The sequence below is a fragment of the Taurulus bubalis genome (assembly GCF_910589615.1).
Source record: "Taurulus bubalis genome assembly, chromosome: 13".
Lineage (NCBI taxonomy): Eukaryota > Metazoa > Chordata > Actinopteri > Perciformes > Cottidae > Taurulus > Taurulus bubalis.
The window spans coordinates 17216105-17234338 of record NC_136601.1 but is presented as its reverse complement, the minus strand read 5'-3'; the positions used below and the strand labels follow the sequence as shown (position 1 = coordinate 17234338).

The following is an 18234-nucleotide window of genomic DNA, read 5'->3' as shown; positions in this document are numbered from 1 at the left end:
AGAAGAAGATTGCAACTCTACAGTATGTAAGGTTAGCTGGAGTGATTGCTCTGCAGACATTTTACCTGATGCAGCTAAATCCTCATTTCTTCAAAACTATTTACACCTTTAACTTTGCACGAGATAACCAAGAATGCCTCTCTGACATTTAGAGAGAATACACCAGCCAGACCTATTACTATTGTAATATCACATATTCCTGTAATGCAATTTCTGAACAACAGTATCTCTCCCGCTGCTCTGGCTGTCTCTTTCTCGGGCTGGTACGCCTGTCCGCGCACCGTGATTGGACGAGGCCTTCCTGCATGCTCGGCGCTTCTATTCAGCCAGTCCCTGTTGAATAGCACCCGTCAAGCAGCCGAGCAGATGAAGTGTTTTTGCTGTTATGGTCAATGAGGGAAATGACAGTGAATTTGAAAATATGCTGATGACTCTACTCGAAAACAGCAATTCCTCTGAATTTAGCACGGCCAGTGTTTCCATCACATCCCCTTTAAGTCATGCACATTTCCCAGTGAACACTGACCTCTGACGCCTTTGAGATACAGAACTGTTAAACTTCTATTACGGTTAAAATTATGTTTCTATTAAGGGTTAAACACCCCTTAACACCCTTCACTTGCTAAAAATGTGAGAATAAAACAGCACCTCATTAATTTCCTCTTCAAAACCAAAGGCCTTTTAGCAATAAGCAACATTTCTGCAGAGGCTAACATATCTCATTAAAAGATACTGGCATCCTTGCAAAGCCAGTATATTTGTATAATGGTGGCAAAAAAGAACACATATTTGTCGACATTCTTTGTAATAGATACTTTTTCCCCATGCATGTGCTTGCAATGAGATTCATTAGTGACTGTTTTTTTATGCAAAACACAAAGCACAGATGGCTTTTGCACTTTGAATCTAATCTACTGTAACTTAGTGAGCGTCATTAAAAGGGAGGGAAGAAAAGCAATTTAAATTGAAGCTTTGAATTGAACTTTTGATGATTGCTCAAAGGTGTGTTGAGGTACATCTGCACATACCTGGCCGACAAGAAAGAGCCGCTCTGCCTTTAGAGCTCTAATTAGGTTCCAGCGGAGCGCTTGTGACAGAACATCACTTTCTGTTCAAAGACACAGACGATGCCGCTCATCTACTGTACACACACTTTATTTTTCTGACAGTAATGAGTTGGGCACATCCTTTCTGTTTGCCTGATTCAGGTTGTGTTTATTACATCCTCACCTTCAGACAGTACATCTTATTTATTTGCTCAAGGGCTTGTCAAATTTAAAAAGCATTGCTATTATCTTGTAACTACTGACAATTATGAATAGGATCATTAAACAACCAGGATATTACTACAGCCTTTCCTCTAACTCTCACATTCACAGTCGCAGAGTCAGAGAATGTACTTTTGCTCATCCTTGATATTCAAGTAATGTCTATGCCCGCATCTTGTTTGACTTTGTAGCAGGAGTTGTAGTGGAGCCTGGTATTCTGTAACAAAGACGGGACTTCATGTCAAGGTACTGACAGAGCATTTTGCTGAGCTTCTAACGGACTGGCCAACACCAATGCTGAGAAGAAGAGTCTGTATTAACTAACTGTAGCTGTGTGAAGTAACTAATCACAATAATATCAGAAGCTTACTTTCTCCTTCAGGAACCATGTTCAGAAATGAGCCTGATATCAAAATGTTTCCAGAAATACACTGTATATTATCCAAGAACATAATTATATTTAAACATGAAACAAAGAAACAATAAGACTGTTGTTCCTGTGGTAGTTCAAGAACAAAAGTTGGGGAAAGTGCGGAAATGTGGTTATGCAGCATTTCCCCTATAATTTGAGCATTGAATGTTTATTTTTTTTAGATAAGCTTATTTGCTTTATTGCAAGAACTATTGTGTTCTCATGTCTGCACACTATATATGAAGCTAGCTTAGCCACGTAGCTTAGCAAACGCTGCCCTGCCCTGTCCAAAGTAAAAATATACTAGCACCCATAGCAAGCCCTTAAACAAATAAGATACAACATATTAATTAGTGATTAATTACCGATCACAGTGAGACAAATCATACAAATTGCGTCACCAGCAAAAATATTGATTTCCTATTGTATGCCACGTCTGGCATTAGCTTCTCTTCTGCGCGTCGTGTGTTCTAACGTTTTTTAAGACACGCATTAACGTTGAAATATTCATTTCTTGGTTAATCAAAAAAATTTTTTACTTTCTTAGAAAGCTTGAAAAAAAGTAGATCAAGCGAAAACGTTTCGTTAAATTCAAACACTGAATGAACTTCAGCAGACTTGTTAACGAGGCACACAAAATCACAGGCAAGCCACGTCCCACAGTTGAACTCTTTTACATACTCACAGAACTGTAAAGCCAGCAGAGAAGATCCTCCTCGCATCCTCTTCATCACCTCTTCCAAATCCTTCCCCCAGGGAGGTGCACGGTCCAGTAAGACTAAACGCTTCACAAGCAGCTTTTTTTCCTTCTTAGCCATCAGGACTGAACTCCTTCCTCCTCACAAACCACTGACATGCCACATCTACTGTGGAAAAGTTCGATCTTTCTGGTCTAACTTTTCTAGTCTACAGTCATCAAATCCACCGAGACCGAGCCACTGGTAAACCCACACCTGTTCTAGGTTCGAAATATGTAGACAGTGAAACTACTTTCACAGAGCCAGCTGGTTACTATATAACTAGTACGAGTATAGGCTACATATGCACCAGTGCCAGCATTTGTCGTCCATTTAGCCTAAAATAAAACATGTTCTTATATTCTGAGTCAGACTTTATGCAATGGCGCAATCTTCTGTCAAACGTCAATATTATAGTTACGTTGCCATGTGTAACATCCCTGGATTGGCTGAACCGGCCTTATTGGCAAAAACAGGAGAAAATCAATCTTGGAGTGAATAAATATGTTTTGTGAATTATTCGCCCTAAAAATCTACGAGAAAGGAGTTTAACTCTTGGCAAGAAGGAGAATAAGCTTATCTTCCAAAATGTCAAACTATTCCTTCAAGGCTAAGATCTTCTATGATTGTATGACATGTGATGCAATCACCTTCGCGTCAAGATGCTTTTGGGAAACATGGCCCAGATCAGTCTAAGACATTATTCCACATGACTCACGGTTGAGTCAACACATTACGTAGTGACCTTTCTTTGGGCTGATCAGATCAGAACACATCATTCCCCACAGTTTAGTAAAAAAAAAAAAATTCATTGGCCCCCTTATCAGGACAAACAGCGCGACTTAGAAAAAGCTGCAGTTGTGTAACGGCATTGAACTCTCATCAAAAGCCAATCAGTGGTTTCTTTAGAGATGGACCACAGCTGACTCATATTCCCTTTTGTTATTGTGGAGAGCAATTACAACAGCATAGAAAATATGTTCTGATGTTTGAATCACACATTAGACTGTCCAAGCCAGAGCTGAAGACCAGTAACCAGCACAACCCAAACAAACAGACAGTTACCAAAGCAATTTCCCTTTGTGAGAAACAAAACAACTCACAGCATGGTGGCAGCTGATGACTGATGACCACTTCAATTTATAAATGTATTCTGAGCTGTGCAATATATTTGGATCAACACAAATTCAATTTCAAAGGGGATATTTTTGCAGCCAGCTGTATGGCAGATCTATTAAGTATTCTGCTTTGAGCTAACTAAAGAAGTGCAATGTCCAGATGTGAAGTCACACTGGGCTACTTATCACTTCTAATGGGGCGTATTAATGAAGCTCTGCAGGATTTCAACCCCTGCTACTATTTGTTCATTTCTTTTTGATCCAACACCGCTTCAGTCGCTTTAGCCCAGTCCTCTGCCCTCCACATGTTGAGTGAAAGTACATAAGTACATACATGAGCAACCAAAGCTGCCATGAACCAGTTAAATACACGCAGTGGCTCACTTAGAATTTGTTAGTTCTTCATTTTACTTTCACAGCAGCTGAAATCGTCAAAGCACTGATTCAGCAAGATTCTAGAGATGCTCCACAGGGATGTTGGTTTACGCTGACTTGAGACTGTTATGCAGAAGCTGCAGATCCATGTTGTGAACATCTTTTTTTCATCTCATCCCAAAGGTGCTCTATTTGGGGTCTGGGAACCATTATGGGTGATTTAAATAAGAATCAACCTAAGTATGTCGTAACTGATGTAATTTAGAGTTTGATGACACGATTGACACCACTCTCGTATCCTTCCATTAAATATAAGGCTACAGCGAGCATCTGGTTAGCTTAGCTTAGTGAAACCAGCCAGTAACTTCCGGGTTGAAGCCAATTTGGTAGTGCCTTACACTACCTTCTTAGAGTTTGTTTACAGTTCATGAATTCTGTTTGCTTCAGAAACTCTTACTCAGCGTTCAGTTGTACTTAGCTCCACCCTCTCCTGTTACTTCTGGTTGCAAAGAAAAAGATGGCGATGGAAAAAAAGAAGAAAGGATGGAGACGACTAAAATAAAAACCTTTTAAAAACACACTTGTTCTAGAAGCTTTGTTTGTGATCACCTCAGGTCATAATGCATATTTGCCCTTATATATGATTTCTCCAGAGTCAGTCAGCGTCTTATGGGGGATGTTGATCTGATCTGTCAGAGTCTGTTGAGTCAGCCTGCATTCCCGAAGTGTATTATATGTTAGAGCTGGTACCAAACCAGGTGACTGGCACGATCCTACCACAAAGCAGATAGTTCATCCGGCTGTTTCGGGGGTCACGTAGAACAGGTTCCTGGAAATCAAGCTGCCAACTACTGGAGTCACTGGATCTCCTCACACAATAAACACCTGACCTGCTTTAACAAACAGGCTTCTAGTCTCTGTTCTGCTATAGCTCATGTTTCATGTTAAGATGTACACATCCCACGAGATCATAACAACTATACACAATTTGCATATATCAACACAATACACAATATCAGACATGACATAATATAATTAAACATTAATTGATGCAGCTAAATCCTCACATATATGAAACTTGACCTTCGATTGAACCCTCCCTTTAGGAGCAGTGAGCTGCCGCGGATCACCCAGGGAGCAAAATGTGATTCAGTGTCTGAGGTGTCAGTAAAAGAAAGGGAAGATATTTGTGAATAAATACTTTCATAAAAACACATAGTGTGTTTACTGTGTATACTATACATGCCGGTGTTACCAATTATTTTTCAAATGATGATTTTAGTGTAATGGATAAGAGGAAAGTGATATGTAAAATGATCTCACAGCAACATTGGCCTTTAATCCGACAGCAATGTTTAACCTTCAGTATTTACTGTTTGTCCCTCAGCATCAAAGAGCAAAGGCTTCCTCCACTAATACTGAGAGGAATCACTGCTGCAGAGGAAGACATATCATTTTCTCCTGAGACTCAACAATCAATAATGTAATGCAGCCACAAGATATTTGTGTTTTGAGCAGTGGGTTTAACATGTTCTATAAAGCCTCCCTGAGCATAACTTTCACTTTTTTGGAGATGGAAATGAGAGAAACATAAGAATGACCTTGTGTGCATCACCGAGGCAGGTGGAGGGGACGTGAGAACAACTCTTACACTATGTTCTAGAGAGAGAAGTGAAGCGTCTTTAATCCACTGCGACATCCGACAAAATGAAGAGCCCATGTGCTTTGTGAGGTCTGACCTTACCCTGGTTGAAGTGAATGTTAAGAAGATTTGCTCAAGTAAGTACACATTTGAGGTACTTATACTGTACTTGAGTATTTTCTATTCATGTCACTTCTTCTTCCACTCTATTACACCTCAGAGGAAAATATTCTACTCCTCTTAATTTATTTGACAGATTTAGTTGCTTTACAAATTAAGATTTTTGCTCGCAAAAAAGCTTATATGATGTGTTGGTATAAAACATCCCAATAGTAAATACAAGTTGAAACGATGAGTAGATTATTATTATTTGATTGATTGACAGAAAATCAAATTTTGTTCTGTGATGAGTTACTATACATTATTTCAATGATTTCAATTGATTTTTGGAATGTAACTGAGCTCTGGATAATAATTATGACAGCACCTGTCACTATTTTCATAATTTTTCTAAACCAAACAATTAATTGATTCATGAGGAAAGACATGAATACATGCGTAATAATAATCTCATGACATTATATATCATAACAGTCACTTTTACTTTGAATACATTTAGTATTTAGTAGTTTTAGAATACTTTTTACAATGTATACTTACATACTTTTACTGCAATAACATTTTCAGTTCAGTAAATGACTCAATGGCTTCTTCTGACAGAGACAGACAGACATGATGAAGTCCACGTGCAAAACAATAGTGTTTTATCACAAGTAAAGTTCAAGTTCAGGTTTCCTGTTTTATCAGACTGTTTCAGCAGAAGGATCTCTCATCCAAGATGCCTTTTTATGTTCTGAGCTGTGTGGCCTGCCTATACGCGTGTGTGATCCTTGCCATTCTCATCTGACCTCTCTTGGTTTTTTGGTGTCAGAACAATCTGGTTTGTGTATTGCAGCCTTCATTCTCTATTAACTCAAGACCCTGAATCTGTGGTGCACCAAACTCCCACAAGGACAGCTGTCTCTGCAGATGCTGGATCTGGCACATCTATCGCCAGCAATCAAGCTGTGTTCAAAGTCGAATCATGAGTCTTGCCTGCTCAGGTTTAGTCAAACAGTAACAGGATCTCCTCTCGCTATCTGCACCGTTTCTGAGTCACACCTGCATTAGTCACAGTCTGAAGAAGTGGGGTTCTGCATAAGTAGGAGACATGCCAACTAAACATGGCAAATGCACATCTTTTATGTAACAGTTATGATGTTAAAGAGTAAATATTGAGCCCATGTATAGCTTCATGTATAGTGTTATCGCTGATTCAATGCAGAATGCTAATGGTGTTTCTGTGCAAATAAATATGTATATGTACATTTTCAAATCTCATTGTTTCGGTCGTGCTCCTAAGGCTCCACGTATAAACCCCATGTGTCACCTCTCGAAGGGCTTCGACACTTTTATTCAAGCTTATTGATATTGAACGTGTCACGTGTCAACGTGCACTAACCTCCACACTTCGACAAGCAAATGGACGTGGCGTATGGGGTAGCTTGTACTTTTCTTTCTGAGATTTACGGTTCAAAAGTCACAGGTTGTGGCAGCGCCACTATCTGGGCACATTGCACCAACTTCGACACTCCACGTCCTCGAGTCGCCAGCGATGCACTTCTGAGGTGTGAAGTACATCAAAGGAATGGTTCTGATATGCAAAGGACAAGCCCATATACGCACACAGACAGACAGAGATTCCTTGCTCTAGATTTCTTTGAGCTATCATTTTACACAATAGAGTACATGTTTGGGAAGCTGATCAATGTCAACTGAACTTGAATGTCAAGTGCAGGTCTCTTCAGGTGCACTTGAAGATAGCTAAGGAGCTAAAGTGGAGAAAAGAGGAACATGTAACAACTGAGTTGGAATCTGATTTATTCATTGTGTCCTTGGAGAGAGAGAGAGGGAGATAGAGAGAGGGTGAAAGACTGCAGCACGCTGCAAAGTGAAGGAGCTGGTGAACCAGAAAGCTTCTTTTTTTTCTTCAAAGTATCCTCTCCATGACATGTCCTCCTTCAGCCTTTTGAGTTTTCTTTCTTTCTCTCTCATGCACACATTCTTCCCCTTCTTCTCCTCCCCTTAGTGACAGAGCCCATGTTAGATCAGATTAGCTTTCACAGCCACAGACCCGAGGAGGCAGCGAGCACGACGAGCCGGTCTACAGTCGCACAGTTTGACACATGCATGTTGGATGATTAGTTGTCCTCTGGGAAGTGAGCTCTCCTGTGATTAGATTAAAAGATCCCTCCCTTGTGTCACTCTCTCTCTATGAAAGGCCTCATCCTAATTGCTCGGTGCCTTTTTTTCATTTTCTCCCATTCTTGCAGGACAAACACTGCCACTGTGTCACCCTAAACTAATTCCAGAGAATAGTCTCATGAGCATCATGTACTGCAGTGCAGTGCCATCCTCACGCACCACTCCCCCATGTTGTCTTGTTCCTGTTTGAAAGCAGTCCAGGCATAACAAAGAAAAAAAAATGGCACAAAAGGAAAGGCAGTGAAGCAAAGGAAGAACAAAAAAGCAATATCCTTTCATGCTTTGTCAGAAATGGTGTTGTTTGGATCGTACAGTAGCATTTCATACAGCCCGAGTCTGTTCTACAGGACTGGTGCAGTGAATAAATCCAAAATCATAGTGTGTGCATCCCAAAAAATGAAAGAGAAAAAAAACAAAAAACATTGGTCTTTTGCCATGTTTGTTGGATTTGTTATTTGAGCTGTGGCAGGCTGGATCTCTAGAAGGAGGAATTCATTTTAGCACACAATGCAGACTCAGAGACCAGTAAAATGACACAGACCGTCTGGGCAATCTATTGAGCATTGTGCTCATTTACCGTAGGCCTATGAGAATTTACACTATGGGAATAAGCAGGGTTTAAATGATTAACTGTCCCCTCTGCTGTAAGCAAATCCCGACGAAAACATCCTCGCTCAAATATAGTTTTTAAAGCTTATAACTTGTGCTGGAATTGTAAGCGACACAGCATCCGTGTGCAGTGTGTTGGTGTTTATAATAATACATTATTGATTGTGTCACATTTTATACAGAGAGAGAGAAAGATTACATGCCAGATGAAGCTGTCAATGGACCCCTCAATCAGTGGATGCAAGGCAGGGGAGCAGATGGTGCTTACTATTGATCCAAAACATGCACACACACTTCCACAGACTAACGGCTCAATATTGGACCTATTACTTTGTATATTTGTCGGCAGGGGGCTTCCGACACTGGAGTTAAAGTATGCTGTGTGTTTAACCTGGGCCTAAACAATCATTAGCATTTTTATTTAGCGAAGATAGTGTTGTGAAATGACATCAACAAAGACACCAAATCCTTTCTGTACATTTTTATTTACAAAATGTATTAAAATTCTCTGTACAGCACCTCACTAACGAGGTTCAGCAAATTAAGCATGCATCTCTTGCTCTTTTGTACCCACTACTACGCCCAGCAATTTTATGTTTTTTTTTTTGTTGCAGGTGAGGCGTATACAAAAAAGAAAAGAGGTGAAACAGATTCACAAAAGAATAACCAGGGCTGGACGTTAACCTAAGGTTGGTTTGTGAGTAGCAGAGCTCGTCAAGCATCACTGAATTCACATGCAATTTCTTAAAAAAAAAAAAAAAGGAACCAAAAGGGGAAAACCAATCCGTCATCATGTAATATAAATAATTCTCATTTATCTAAATGTACACATCTTTCTCAGCTCGTTCTTTTGTTTTCTTCACATTATCAGTTTCTTTTTTTTAATATATATATATTTATATATATATATATATATATAAAACTATCTGGCCCATAGTTTCAGGTGATTAGATAAATATCTTCCTAAATCCTATGGAATCACAGTCTTTTTGAAAGAAAGGAAATTATTACAGCAATATGGAAATGTGCTAAGCTTCAGGGCTGTCCCTGGTATAACCTTGTATAAATCTATTTTCCGTTGTATTCATATATTTTTCATTTTCATTTACTAAGTGAAGTCACCAAACACTGTAATGCTCATTAAAGGAAATCAAATTAAAAGCAGACCACAGCTCGTTGTAAAATGTGCAATTGTTAACGAAAATGGTACGGTAATCCAAAATACTACAGTTTAAAAGCCATTACTGTTATCCTTTAATTGGATTGCAGTTAATCTACAATTGAATTACCCTTTTTGTTTGGTTTTGCTTTCATGTACAGGAGACTTGAATGACTCTAGACTTCAGGGAAAGACGGTTTGAAAAGAGACGAACCTTAGCGAGTCAGTGCTCCTTTGATATTTTACAAACTGGAGATCACAAACAGATTTTTTCTTTTTTACTCAAGCATGAATACTTTGCGTTACACACTCTTTGTCATACAAAACCCACTCTTGGCAGTATTGGAAGTGTGAATTATGACCTGGTTCTGTAGTGCGTAGAAGCCAAACCAGATAATTTTCTCATCTCCACGAGTCCCATTAAACGTTCAGAAGACAGTGGCAGCAGCACCAGAGTTTAGAGTACAAACAACACACTTGTAATTGTTTTGGGCTGAATGGCATCTCGCTCCAATAAGATCAATCTGTCCTTTAAAAGAAGTACACGGTCACTATAAGTGACTCACAGCAGTATAAAAGCTATAGTCTACTAACCAGTGTCTTACAGTGCACTGAATAGATCTAATAAAATTCTTTGAACACATATAACCAGTGAAAATCTGGCAGCAGAAGGATGAAGAGTAATCTGATCATATTGATTACAAGAAACCAATTAGACACTTGTCGTATAAGATTCGTCGTCTTTCTGGCACTTCAAAGTGTGCTTAGGGTTGCAAATGATGGCTTTAGTTCTCTCATTCATTGTAACATGTCAAATGTATTTTATGTGTATATATATTTATATATATATCTATCTATATATAAATATATCTATCTATATATATAGATATATATATATATATCTATATATATAGATATATATATATATCTATCTATATCTATATCTATATCTATATATATATATATATATATATATATTTCAATAACTGCACCATTCTTCCGTTTTGTATGAGTTTCAAGCAAAAAGCAATATCATTGTGAATGAGTTGCATTGATTGGACTCAGAGTTCCATAAGGCACTGAGAGGAGGGAGCCGCAGCGGCTCTTCCCTTGACCAGTCCAGTCGTGTCGTCATTGCAGATTATCGTGCCGTGTCCGCCCGAGAGGATTCGGCTTGGAGCTCAATTCCCGTGATCCTGTCGTTTCCTATAGATGTTCAGTCACAGTCGTAAGGGACAATGGAAATGCTTCCGTAACCTGTGTTGACATACAGAAGCAAACACGAGAAGAGTTGAGGTAAAGATTGATTGGCGAGGAGAAAAAAAACGTGATTATAAATCTAATGTGTTACTCAGAAACACTCAGCTCATCTGCTTCACCAGAACTGTGTTGGTGGTTTGATCAGATTCGATCGACAGCACCAGCAACATAAGCAAACAGCCCATCAACTGTTAACAAATTTGACGTATGTGGCCTTTTTTTTTTTGCTCACTTGAGAAGAGCACAGACAAAAAGCACAAATACAAAAGTCTCTCATGTAAATAATCTCAATATGTTTTCGGGACCTTTGAGTTGCGTTGCTCTGGTGTACAGCTGTGCTTCTGTAAACAGACAAATCACACTCTGTGTTTAACAAGAAGCAAGAGAACACATATGCCATAAATCCAATCAAATACAAAACTAACAATTCATTTAACGTTGTACTCATCAGGGTCCCCTTTGTTCAGTTCAGTGCTGTAGAACTGCTGTATGGAGATATTGTTTTCATTCCCACTTACCTCTAGTGAGCTTTCAGTGGAACTAGCTAATAAGTTTCTACAGAAGAAATAGTACTCATGAAAGCAGTTCAGTGTGCTCTGTGGATTATACAGTGGAATAGGTTTGTTTCTACAAAATAAACTGCTGAACTTTTCACAGTGAAACATCACCCAACTCTTCAGGTCCCCTCAGCTCTATGAGCTAAATGTTTTAGGCTCTTTTAGCTCCTGTTTTTGTTTAATGTCTCACAGCTTTACTGTTTTGACTCACTCTCACTGCCCTCCTACATGTTTTCAGATTCAAGAGCCAGTTATTTTCAAGTTTTAAGAAATTATAAAATTAGCAACTAGCAGGTAAACATATAGTTGTGCATTCAGCAGCTTAATTAAGAGCCAGATATTTCCCTCAGGAGTCAATGGACACCAAAACAGCCCCGGGGTTATGCTAATGCAAATGTTAATTAATCAATGCAAAACTTTTTGCAAACAAACATATACACTTTCACCATATACACTTTATAAAGTAATTATTTGTAAATGCTGTGTTTACAACTTGTTACACTGCCTCAAGGCGGCCACAAAAAAACCTGCTGTGAGCATCACAAATTTAATTCCATTCACTTCTATTGCATTGAGATAGAAGACATATCAAAACTTGTGGAAGTACACCCAAACATATCTGCATAAGATATCGTTAAAGGTAAGAGAGAATGTTTTTTGCTTTTTTGTGATTTGGGAGAAATTACACTTTAAAGATCCAATTGCAGTCACAGAATAAAACACATTGACTTCATTCATGTAGCCTGAGGCACGACACATGCAACTACATGTTACAAGGCAGAAACAACATATCAGGGTTTTGTGTATGAGTGGGCATGTGTGCTCTGTTGTGCACAACATGACAACCATCAACAATTTCAAAAGCAGCATTCCCACAGAAACACATACAAATGAATGTCTCCCTCTCACTGCTATGACAGGAAGCTAAATGATTCATCTGCCACTGTACCCGGGGACAGCGCGGACTGTGAGCACAGGCGACGTACCTCTAGATCTTAACGCTCTCGGTTCCGTACACGTTGTAGCCTTCTCTGTATGTGGCAAAGTTCTGGGTGTTGGTTGGGGGAGCCGGCTTAAAATTCTGGGCATTCTTGGCCAATTTCAGCCGTTTGGTTTCTTGCCGTGATTTATAACAGAACTCTATCAGAGCCACCATCATGGCCAGCCCCAGCCCTCCAACCAGAATATAGAAGACACCAGCCACATTGCTTAGGCTGAGAGCACTTGTCTTGTCCTGGGGGAAAGTGAATAACGTAGTTCAGAGTTTTGCAAGGGCAGCAGAACAATACACAGCCTGCATCCTTCAAACTGAGCCTTGATTTAAACTGCACTAGTACATCATCATACTCTATCTTACTTGTATGGCAGATTATGGACACTAACAGCTACAAGCAACCACAAATTTGAAGATGTAATGAGGCGCTAAGGCTAGACTTTTTTGACTGAACTGATTTTCCTATGGTTGTCACACAGACAGCCATAGTGAAACCATCCTCCACTCAGGAGAAAGAAGCCAACTCTTAATGCTCTATCTGCTGGTGGATGTAGAGCTTTCCCTTCCCTACACTACATGTCTGTAAAATGGCTTCTGCTCTTGACCATGTAAGGAAGCTGGTCAGTATCGCATAGGTCGACAGCTCTGAAAATCCCTATCTTTTATTTTTTAATTCATCATCTTGGCGACATGTACGTATAACTCTCTTGGCAACATTGTCATACAGTACAGTCAAATTCATAATAGATGAATGAAAGTTCCATTAAAGTTAAAAAAAAAAACACTAAAGGTCAAACCATTTTGCTGCTGCTTACCTACCAAACATATTCATAAAAAATTTGTTCATTAGAGTTTTACTATTTGCAGTTTAACCCTATGAGCATGGACATTTCATAAAGCTATCTAGCAACCCTAACCTATGATCTGAGGCTTTGACTGTATCTCAGAGGGTTAAATAGTGAGTTTATTACTCCCCAACTTCTTGTCATGTGCAAGCAGAGCCTCTAACCTCAACTTCGAGCAGCCAAAAGATTTTGAGGAGCCCCTTACAGGGCTCTCGCCGCTTTAGAGAAGTTGAATTTGAGTAACTCATCACAATAAGAGGCTTTGCTTGTTCATCACACCACAGAAAGCCAAAGAATCTAATAGACACATCTCGATGCAAACTAGTAACAACACAAATAAATCAAATTTTCATTAACAGTTCGGTAAATAGGAACAGCAGCATAATGGTCAACGTATCATGAATGTCAAGAGTGAAAATGAGCAAAAATAGCATCAACAACTGTTGTGATTCAATTAAAATAGTGTATCTAAAAGGCACGTTGGCAATTTCCCCACAATATTATCCTTACAGTACTCACAAAAAGAGAGTTTCTATATTTTTATATTCCATTAAAAAATGTCTTATTTCTATTGCATTAAAAGAAAAAAAAAATCAATTTGGGGAAGGAGTGCCTTGTGTTGAAGCCACATGAACTGTGTTGCAGTTTGTGGCAGGAAAAAGCACTAAAAAAAGAAAAATTATGTGTGGCAAATAAGCACAATGTTTAATCTAGATGTCAGAGAAGTCTTGTCTTGCATATGAACAGTACGTCAAAATGCAATTTGGAATCAGTACAAAAGACCTGCAGCGACTGACCTTACTTCCAGAGTCCTTGGTTCCACATTCACCCTTATCGTACCACCATTTGTTTTTCAGCTTGTCTAAGATGCCTTGTTCACTGAGTTTCAATACTGCAAGGTTTACAGGAGTTCTTCACGTGGGAAATAACATAAATAACATTATATTATGTTATTTTATGTTATTCAACTTTTAAACTACTACATACTTTACAAAGCGATAAAGCAGGGTTCCTGGCTATATCAACATCACAGAGAGCATGGCATTCTACCTATTACCTATAACCCCTAGTCTAAAGCCAGGACCTACCCATATCGCTTTGAGTAATCGGCAGACGCTGTTAGCAGGGCGACGAGCAGGTACCTACAGTACAATCTGCAAGTCTATGAATACCAAAAAGCACAGGGGTACATTGGTTGGGGGGGCGGGTCATGTATCACAGGGGGTTTCTGAACATCGTTTAACAAGTTCAGTCCAACAGGAGCTTTGTCTGAACAAACAGAAAAAAGATGGACGCTACTCTTCCATTTCCACAATATCAGCGTAATCCTGCTAATAGCACCAGCACGACAACAATCAAGTCTTGAGGTATTAGAACCAATTTCATATCCAAGCAACTATGCCCAAAAGTGAAAGCTTAATTAATTCCTACGTGTTATATCCCGACATATCGCTAAGAAAACTTTATCTCCCAATTACGCCAGATTAGTGTCAGATGAGTGTGTCCCAACCAAACGGCACGGAGCTGCAGGACTAAGCTCAAAAGTATCAGTGGAATAATTCCTCTCATATTTGCCTGTAGCTGTATAATCTAATGTCTGACACAGCTTTTTTTTGTGCCGTTTGATATCTATGAGACGTCAAAGACGTAACCATAAATTATCATATGTTTTAAAGCACAAAATTACTTCAGCTAAAAAAAAAGCTGGATGAAGATCACTTTTCGTAGTCATAATGTAACAGTGAGTCATTTGTGGTTCGCGTCAATCTCCCCGTGTTATAGTGAAAAGCTTAGAAAAATAGGGCGTCGATAAATGAGTGACCTGACTACTCTCTGGGAACAATGTCCCCCAAGGGGACTCATGCAATGCATAATGCACTGAGAGAAGATTACACCACTGTACATCCCTCATAGCCAATCTGGAGAAACGGACTGTGAAGACCTGACCATTGTCTTGGCTCGGAGAGACATTGATTAACAATGCAATTACCCTGTAACATGCTCTGTGTCTGAAACTCAATCTAGGCTGCACTGTGTTGTGCCTGAGGGCAAGAAATAGTATGTGTGTGTGTGTGTGTGTGTGTGTGTGTGTGTGTGTGTGTGTGTGTGTGTGTGTGTGTGAGAGGGCGCGCGTGAAGCTCTGCATGAATATGCACATCTCCTAATGTCTGTTGGAACGTGGAGTGTGAGTGGGACGGGCCAAGCAGTTCTCTGTTTGGAGCGGAGCGCTCCAGGCAGCTATATTCCACCTAATCGGGCCTTTCCACTGAGTCCTGGGGAGCCATAACAAGCCAGGAAACAGACAGTACATACCTGTGCATGATAAAAGATCGATGGCAGCACAAGAGACAGATGCTTTCAAATGGCTCCTGAGCATCAGTAGCACAAGGAGGCCTCTTGAGCTCACTATAGAACATAGCAATGTTAGCAATGCAAACATTGAAAAAGGTAACATTGAAATCCACCACTGGCTTTAAGTTAGACATTATTTGATCTATGCCTCTTGCAGCCTATATTTAAAAAATGACTGGCTGCAGCTTAACTGTTCATTGTGGGCTCGGCCAGTCCATGACAAATGGCATTAAGGGTGTAATGACACAATCTGCAGTCCACGGGACCTTTGCAGCTTCTCACGAATTACCTGATCCATATCATCACATTTGTACTGACAGCTTCATTTGTTACTAAATTGACCTCCAGTGTAAAGTATATAATGCTACTGCCTAATATGTGATCTAGAGAAAATAGCACAATTATTCATGGCACACGATCTAAGTAACATTATGTGGTCATGTTAGAGAGGGGTTTCACACTTTGCACCATTAGCTTCCACAATGGAAAAAAAGAAAGAAAATCATTCATCATTTAACCATAGAAGAAGAGGGAGAGATCTGATGGTCAAAAGGGTCACAGCTGTGTTGTTAATGAGTTGGGTTAGGAACTGCATGTAGTGGAATCAAACCACAGGTAGTTTATCAGTTCACTCATTAAACAGAAATCATTTGTCTTTTGTTTAATTAGAATTCTCACGTTTGCCTGCAATGCTTCGTCCCCTCAAGACGCAGCTGTTCCCCTTGCGTCCCTGTCGGCCTCAGCTGAGCAGCCATTTTGAGGTTTTAAAGCTCACAGGTTCTGGGTCAGTGTCATGGATGTGAAGCAGCTGTGTGGTGAAGTACTACAAAAGCCATGCTTTTTAGCAAACTTCTCCTTCAGGAGGAAAGGCTGGCATTTTTTGGGCTTTTTCAATGTAAAATATTGAATCACACAAACTTAATGACCTCTTCATGGATCACATTTGTGTGACTTCATCAACTGGTTTTACTCAAACTGTCAAAGCTACCTCAACAAAGCCCTATAACATCTTCAACTAGGTGATCTACCTTACACATGTGAAAGGTTGAATAAAGAAAGCTCAACCTTTCACAACTGCAGGGCAGCCACATTCACCCTATAGTCACCCTTCCCCCCCCCCCCTTTACTCTTAAATAAAACTCCTGTCTTTATTCTCTTTCTAGGAACATTACAGTCTCAATAAGCACAAATATAATTTTTTTCTGTCAGCTATCCAAAGGCTCCTTAGTTGATCTGAGCTGTTAAAGCGTCTGGTCAGACTAGCAGTTAATTTGGTAATCTGCCGTGGGACAGCAGCAGGTTGGTGTGGGCCGGACAGTTTGGTTTGGTTTTGGTTGGGTCCTTTTAACAGCCTTGCCGATTACTCTGCACTATGGTACCCGATTGTGGTGACATCGAGGCTGACCTTGGAGTCACCTCCCCCGCTGCCGCACTCTCCCTTGTCGTACCACCATTTGTTTTTCAATTTGTCCAAGAGGCCTTGCTCATTCAGTTTTAAAACTGCCAGGTTAACAGCATTTCTTGAAACGATAAAACATAACTTGTAAGAAAATGCACAGGTCCGTGAGAAATCTAATGCAAAGTAATAATTGTACTAAGCATTATAATGATAGATAATGGTAGTAAGACTACCATCTGCTTATGCACATAATCTGTTAATCAGAATGGTCTAGGAAAGGACAAATTGTTTAAGATTTTAAGGAATGGGGAGAGATAAGAAAAGGCTCATATAAGGTAAAGACAGTGTTAAATCTTGGAAAAGGTGGCATGAAGGGTTACGTAGCTTAGAACTGAAGTGTGCGGGATGGGGACACTTGTCATTGAGAAGAAAAGTAACAACAACAAACATCATGCAATTAACATTCGTCACAAGTGACAGCGCAGCTTTTAAAGGCTAAATTGAAAAACCATTGAACTGTTAAATTAAAAGTGACAACACAACAGTCAGGTAGGACAGCACACGGGACAGAGGGAAGGAGAGAGAAAAAGCAACAGTAAGAGAGACATAAATATGAAATGATTCTTAGCTTTAGCCTCATCATCGGGATTTGATTCTTCTACTGGATATTAGCAGCTCTTATCCCATTTATAAAACATAAAACGTAAACATTGATTATCATTTAACCTTTGTATACAAGTGCATTGAAAGGCATACTACCGTTACCTCTGTGTCCATAAAAACAAAACAAGAAAAGGAAGAGAAGAGAATGACAACAGGGGACATCAGGGTAGGTGGAATACTATAACAACATGGAGGATATTGTTATATTATTCCACCCACCCTAATGCTGAGCCTTTGGGCGTCGCCACACCGTATCCTTTCGAGTCGAGGTTCCCGCCCACTTTCATGGTGTCGCATGGCTTCCGCTGCTCGATGTACTCGTTCATGGTGGACTCGAGGAGAAAGGCGAACTTTCCCTTTGACTTTCGTACCCGGGCTACGCCATCGGGTGTGGTCTTAACAAACACTGAGGGCTCAGCGGATTTCATGTAGGACCACATCTTCTCATACACTGCTATTTTGGATCGCTGTGCAGAGAAGAAAAAGGAGAAGTAGTTTAGAAAAATGCAAACAGAAGTCCTATGCATTGAATGGATTTTG

General features: G+C 39.8%; 1 protein-coding gene across 2 annotated transcripts in view; it reads right to left on the bottom strand.

Moving 5' to 3' along the window:
* Positions 1–12429: 12429 nt before the first annotated feature.
* The window catches only part of gria3b (glutamate receptor, ionotropic, AMPA 3b), a gene marked incomplete at both ends in the record, with an annotated part of 73835 nt that continues 68030 nt past the window's right edge, over positions 12430–18234 (bottom strand). The window contains 3 exons of one of the 2 annotated variants that reach the window (XM_079229149.1): positions 12430–12675; positions 17038–17152; positions 17914–18161. In XM_079229149.1, the coding sequence (XP_079085275.1) occupies positions 12430–12675; positions 17038–17152; positions 17914–18161 (609 nt within the window). Of the gene's footprint in view, positions 12676–14077; positions 14193–17037; positions 17153–17913; positions 18162–18234 lie in introns of both variants that reach the window. The other variant, XM_079229150.1, reaches the window with a different exon arrangement.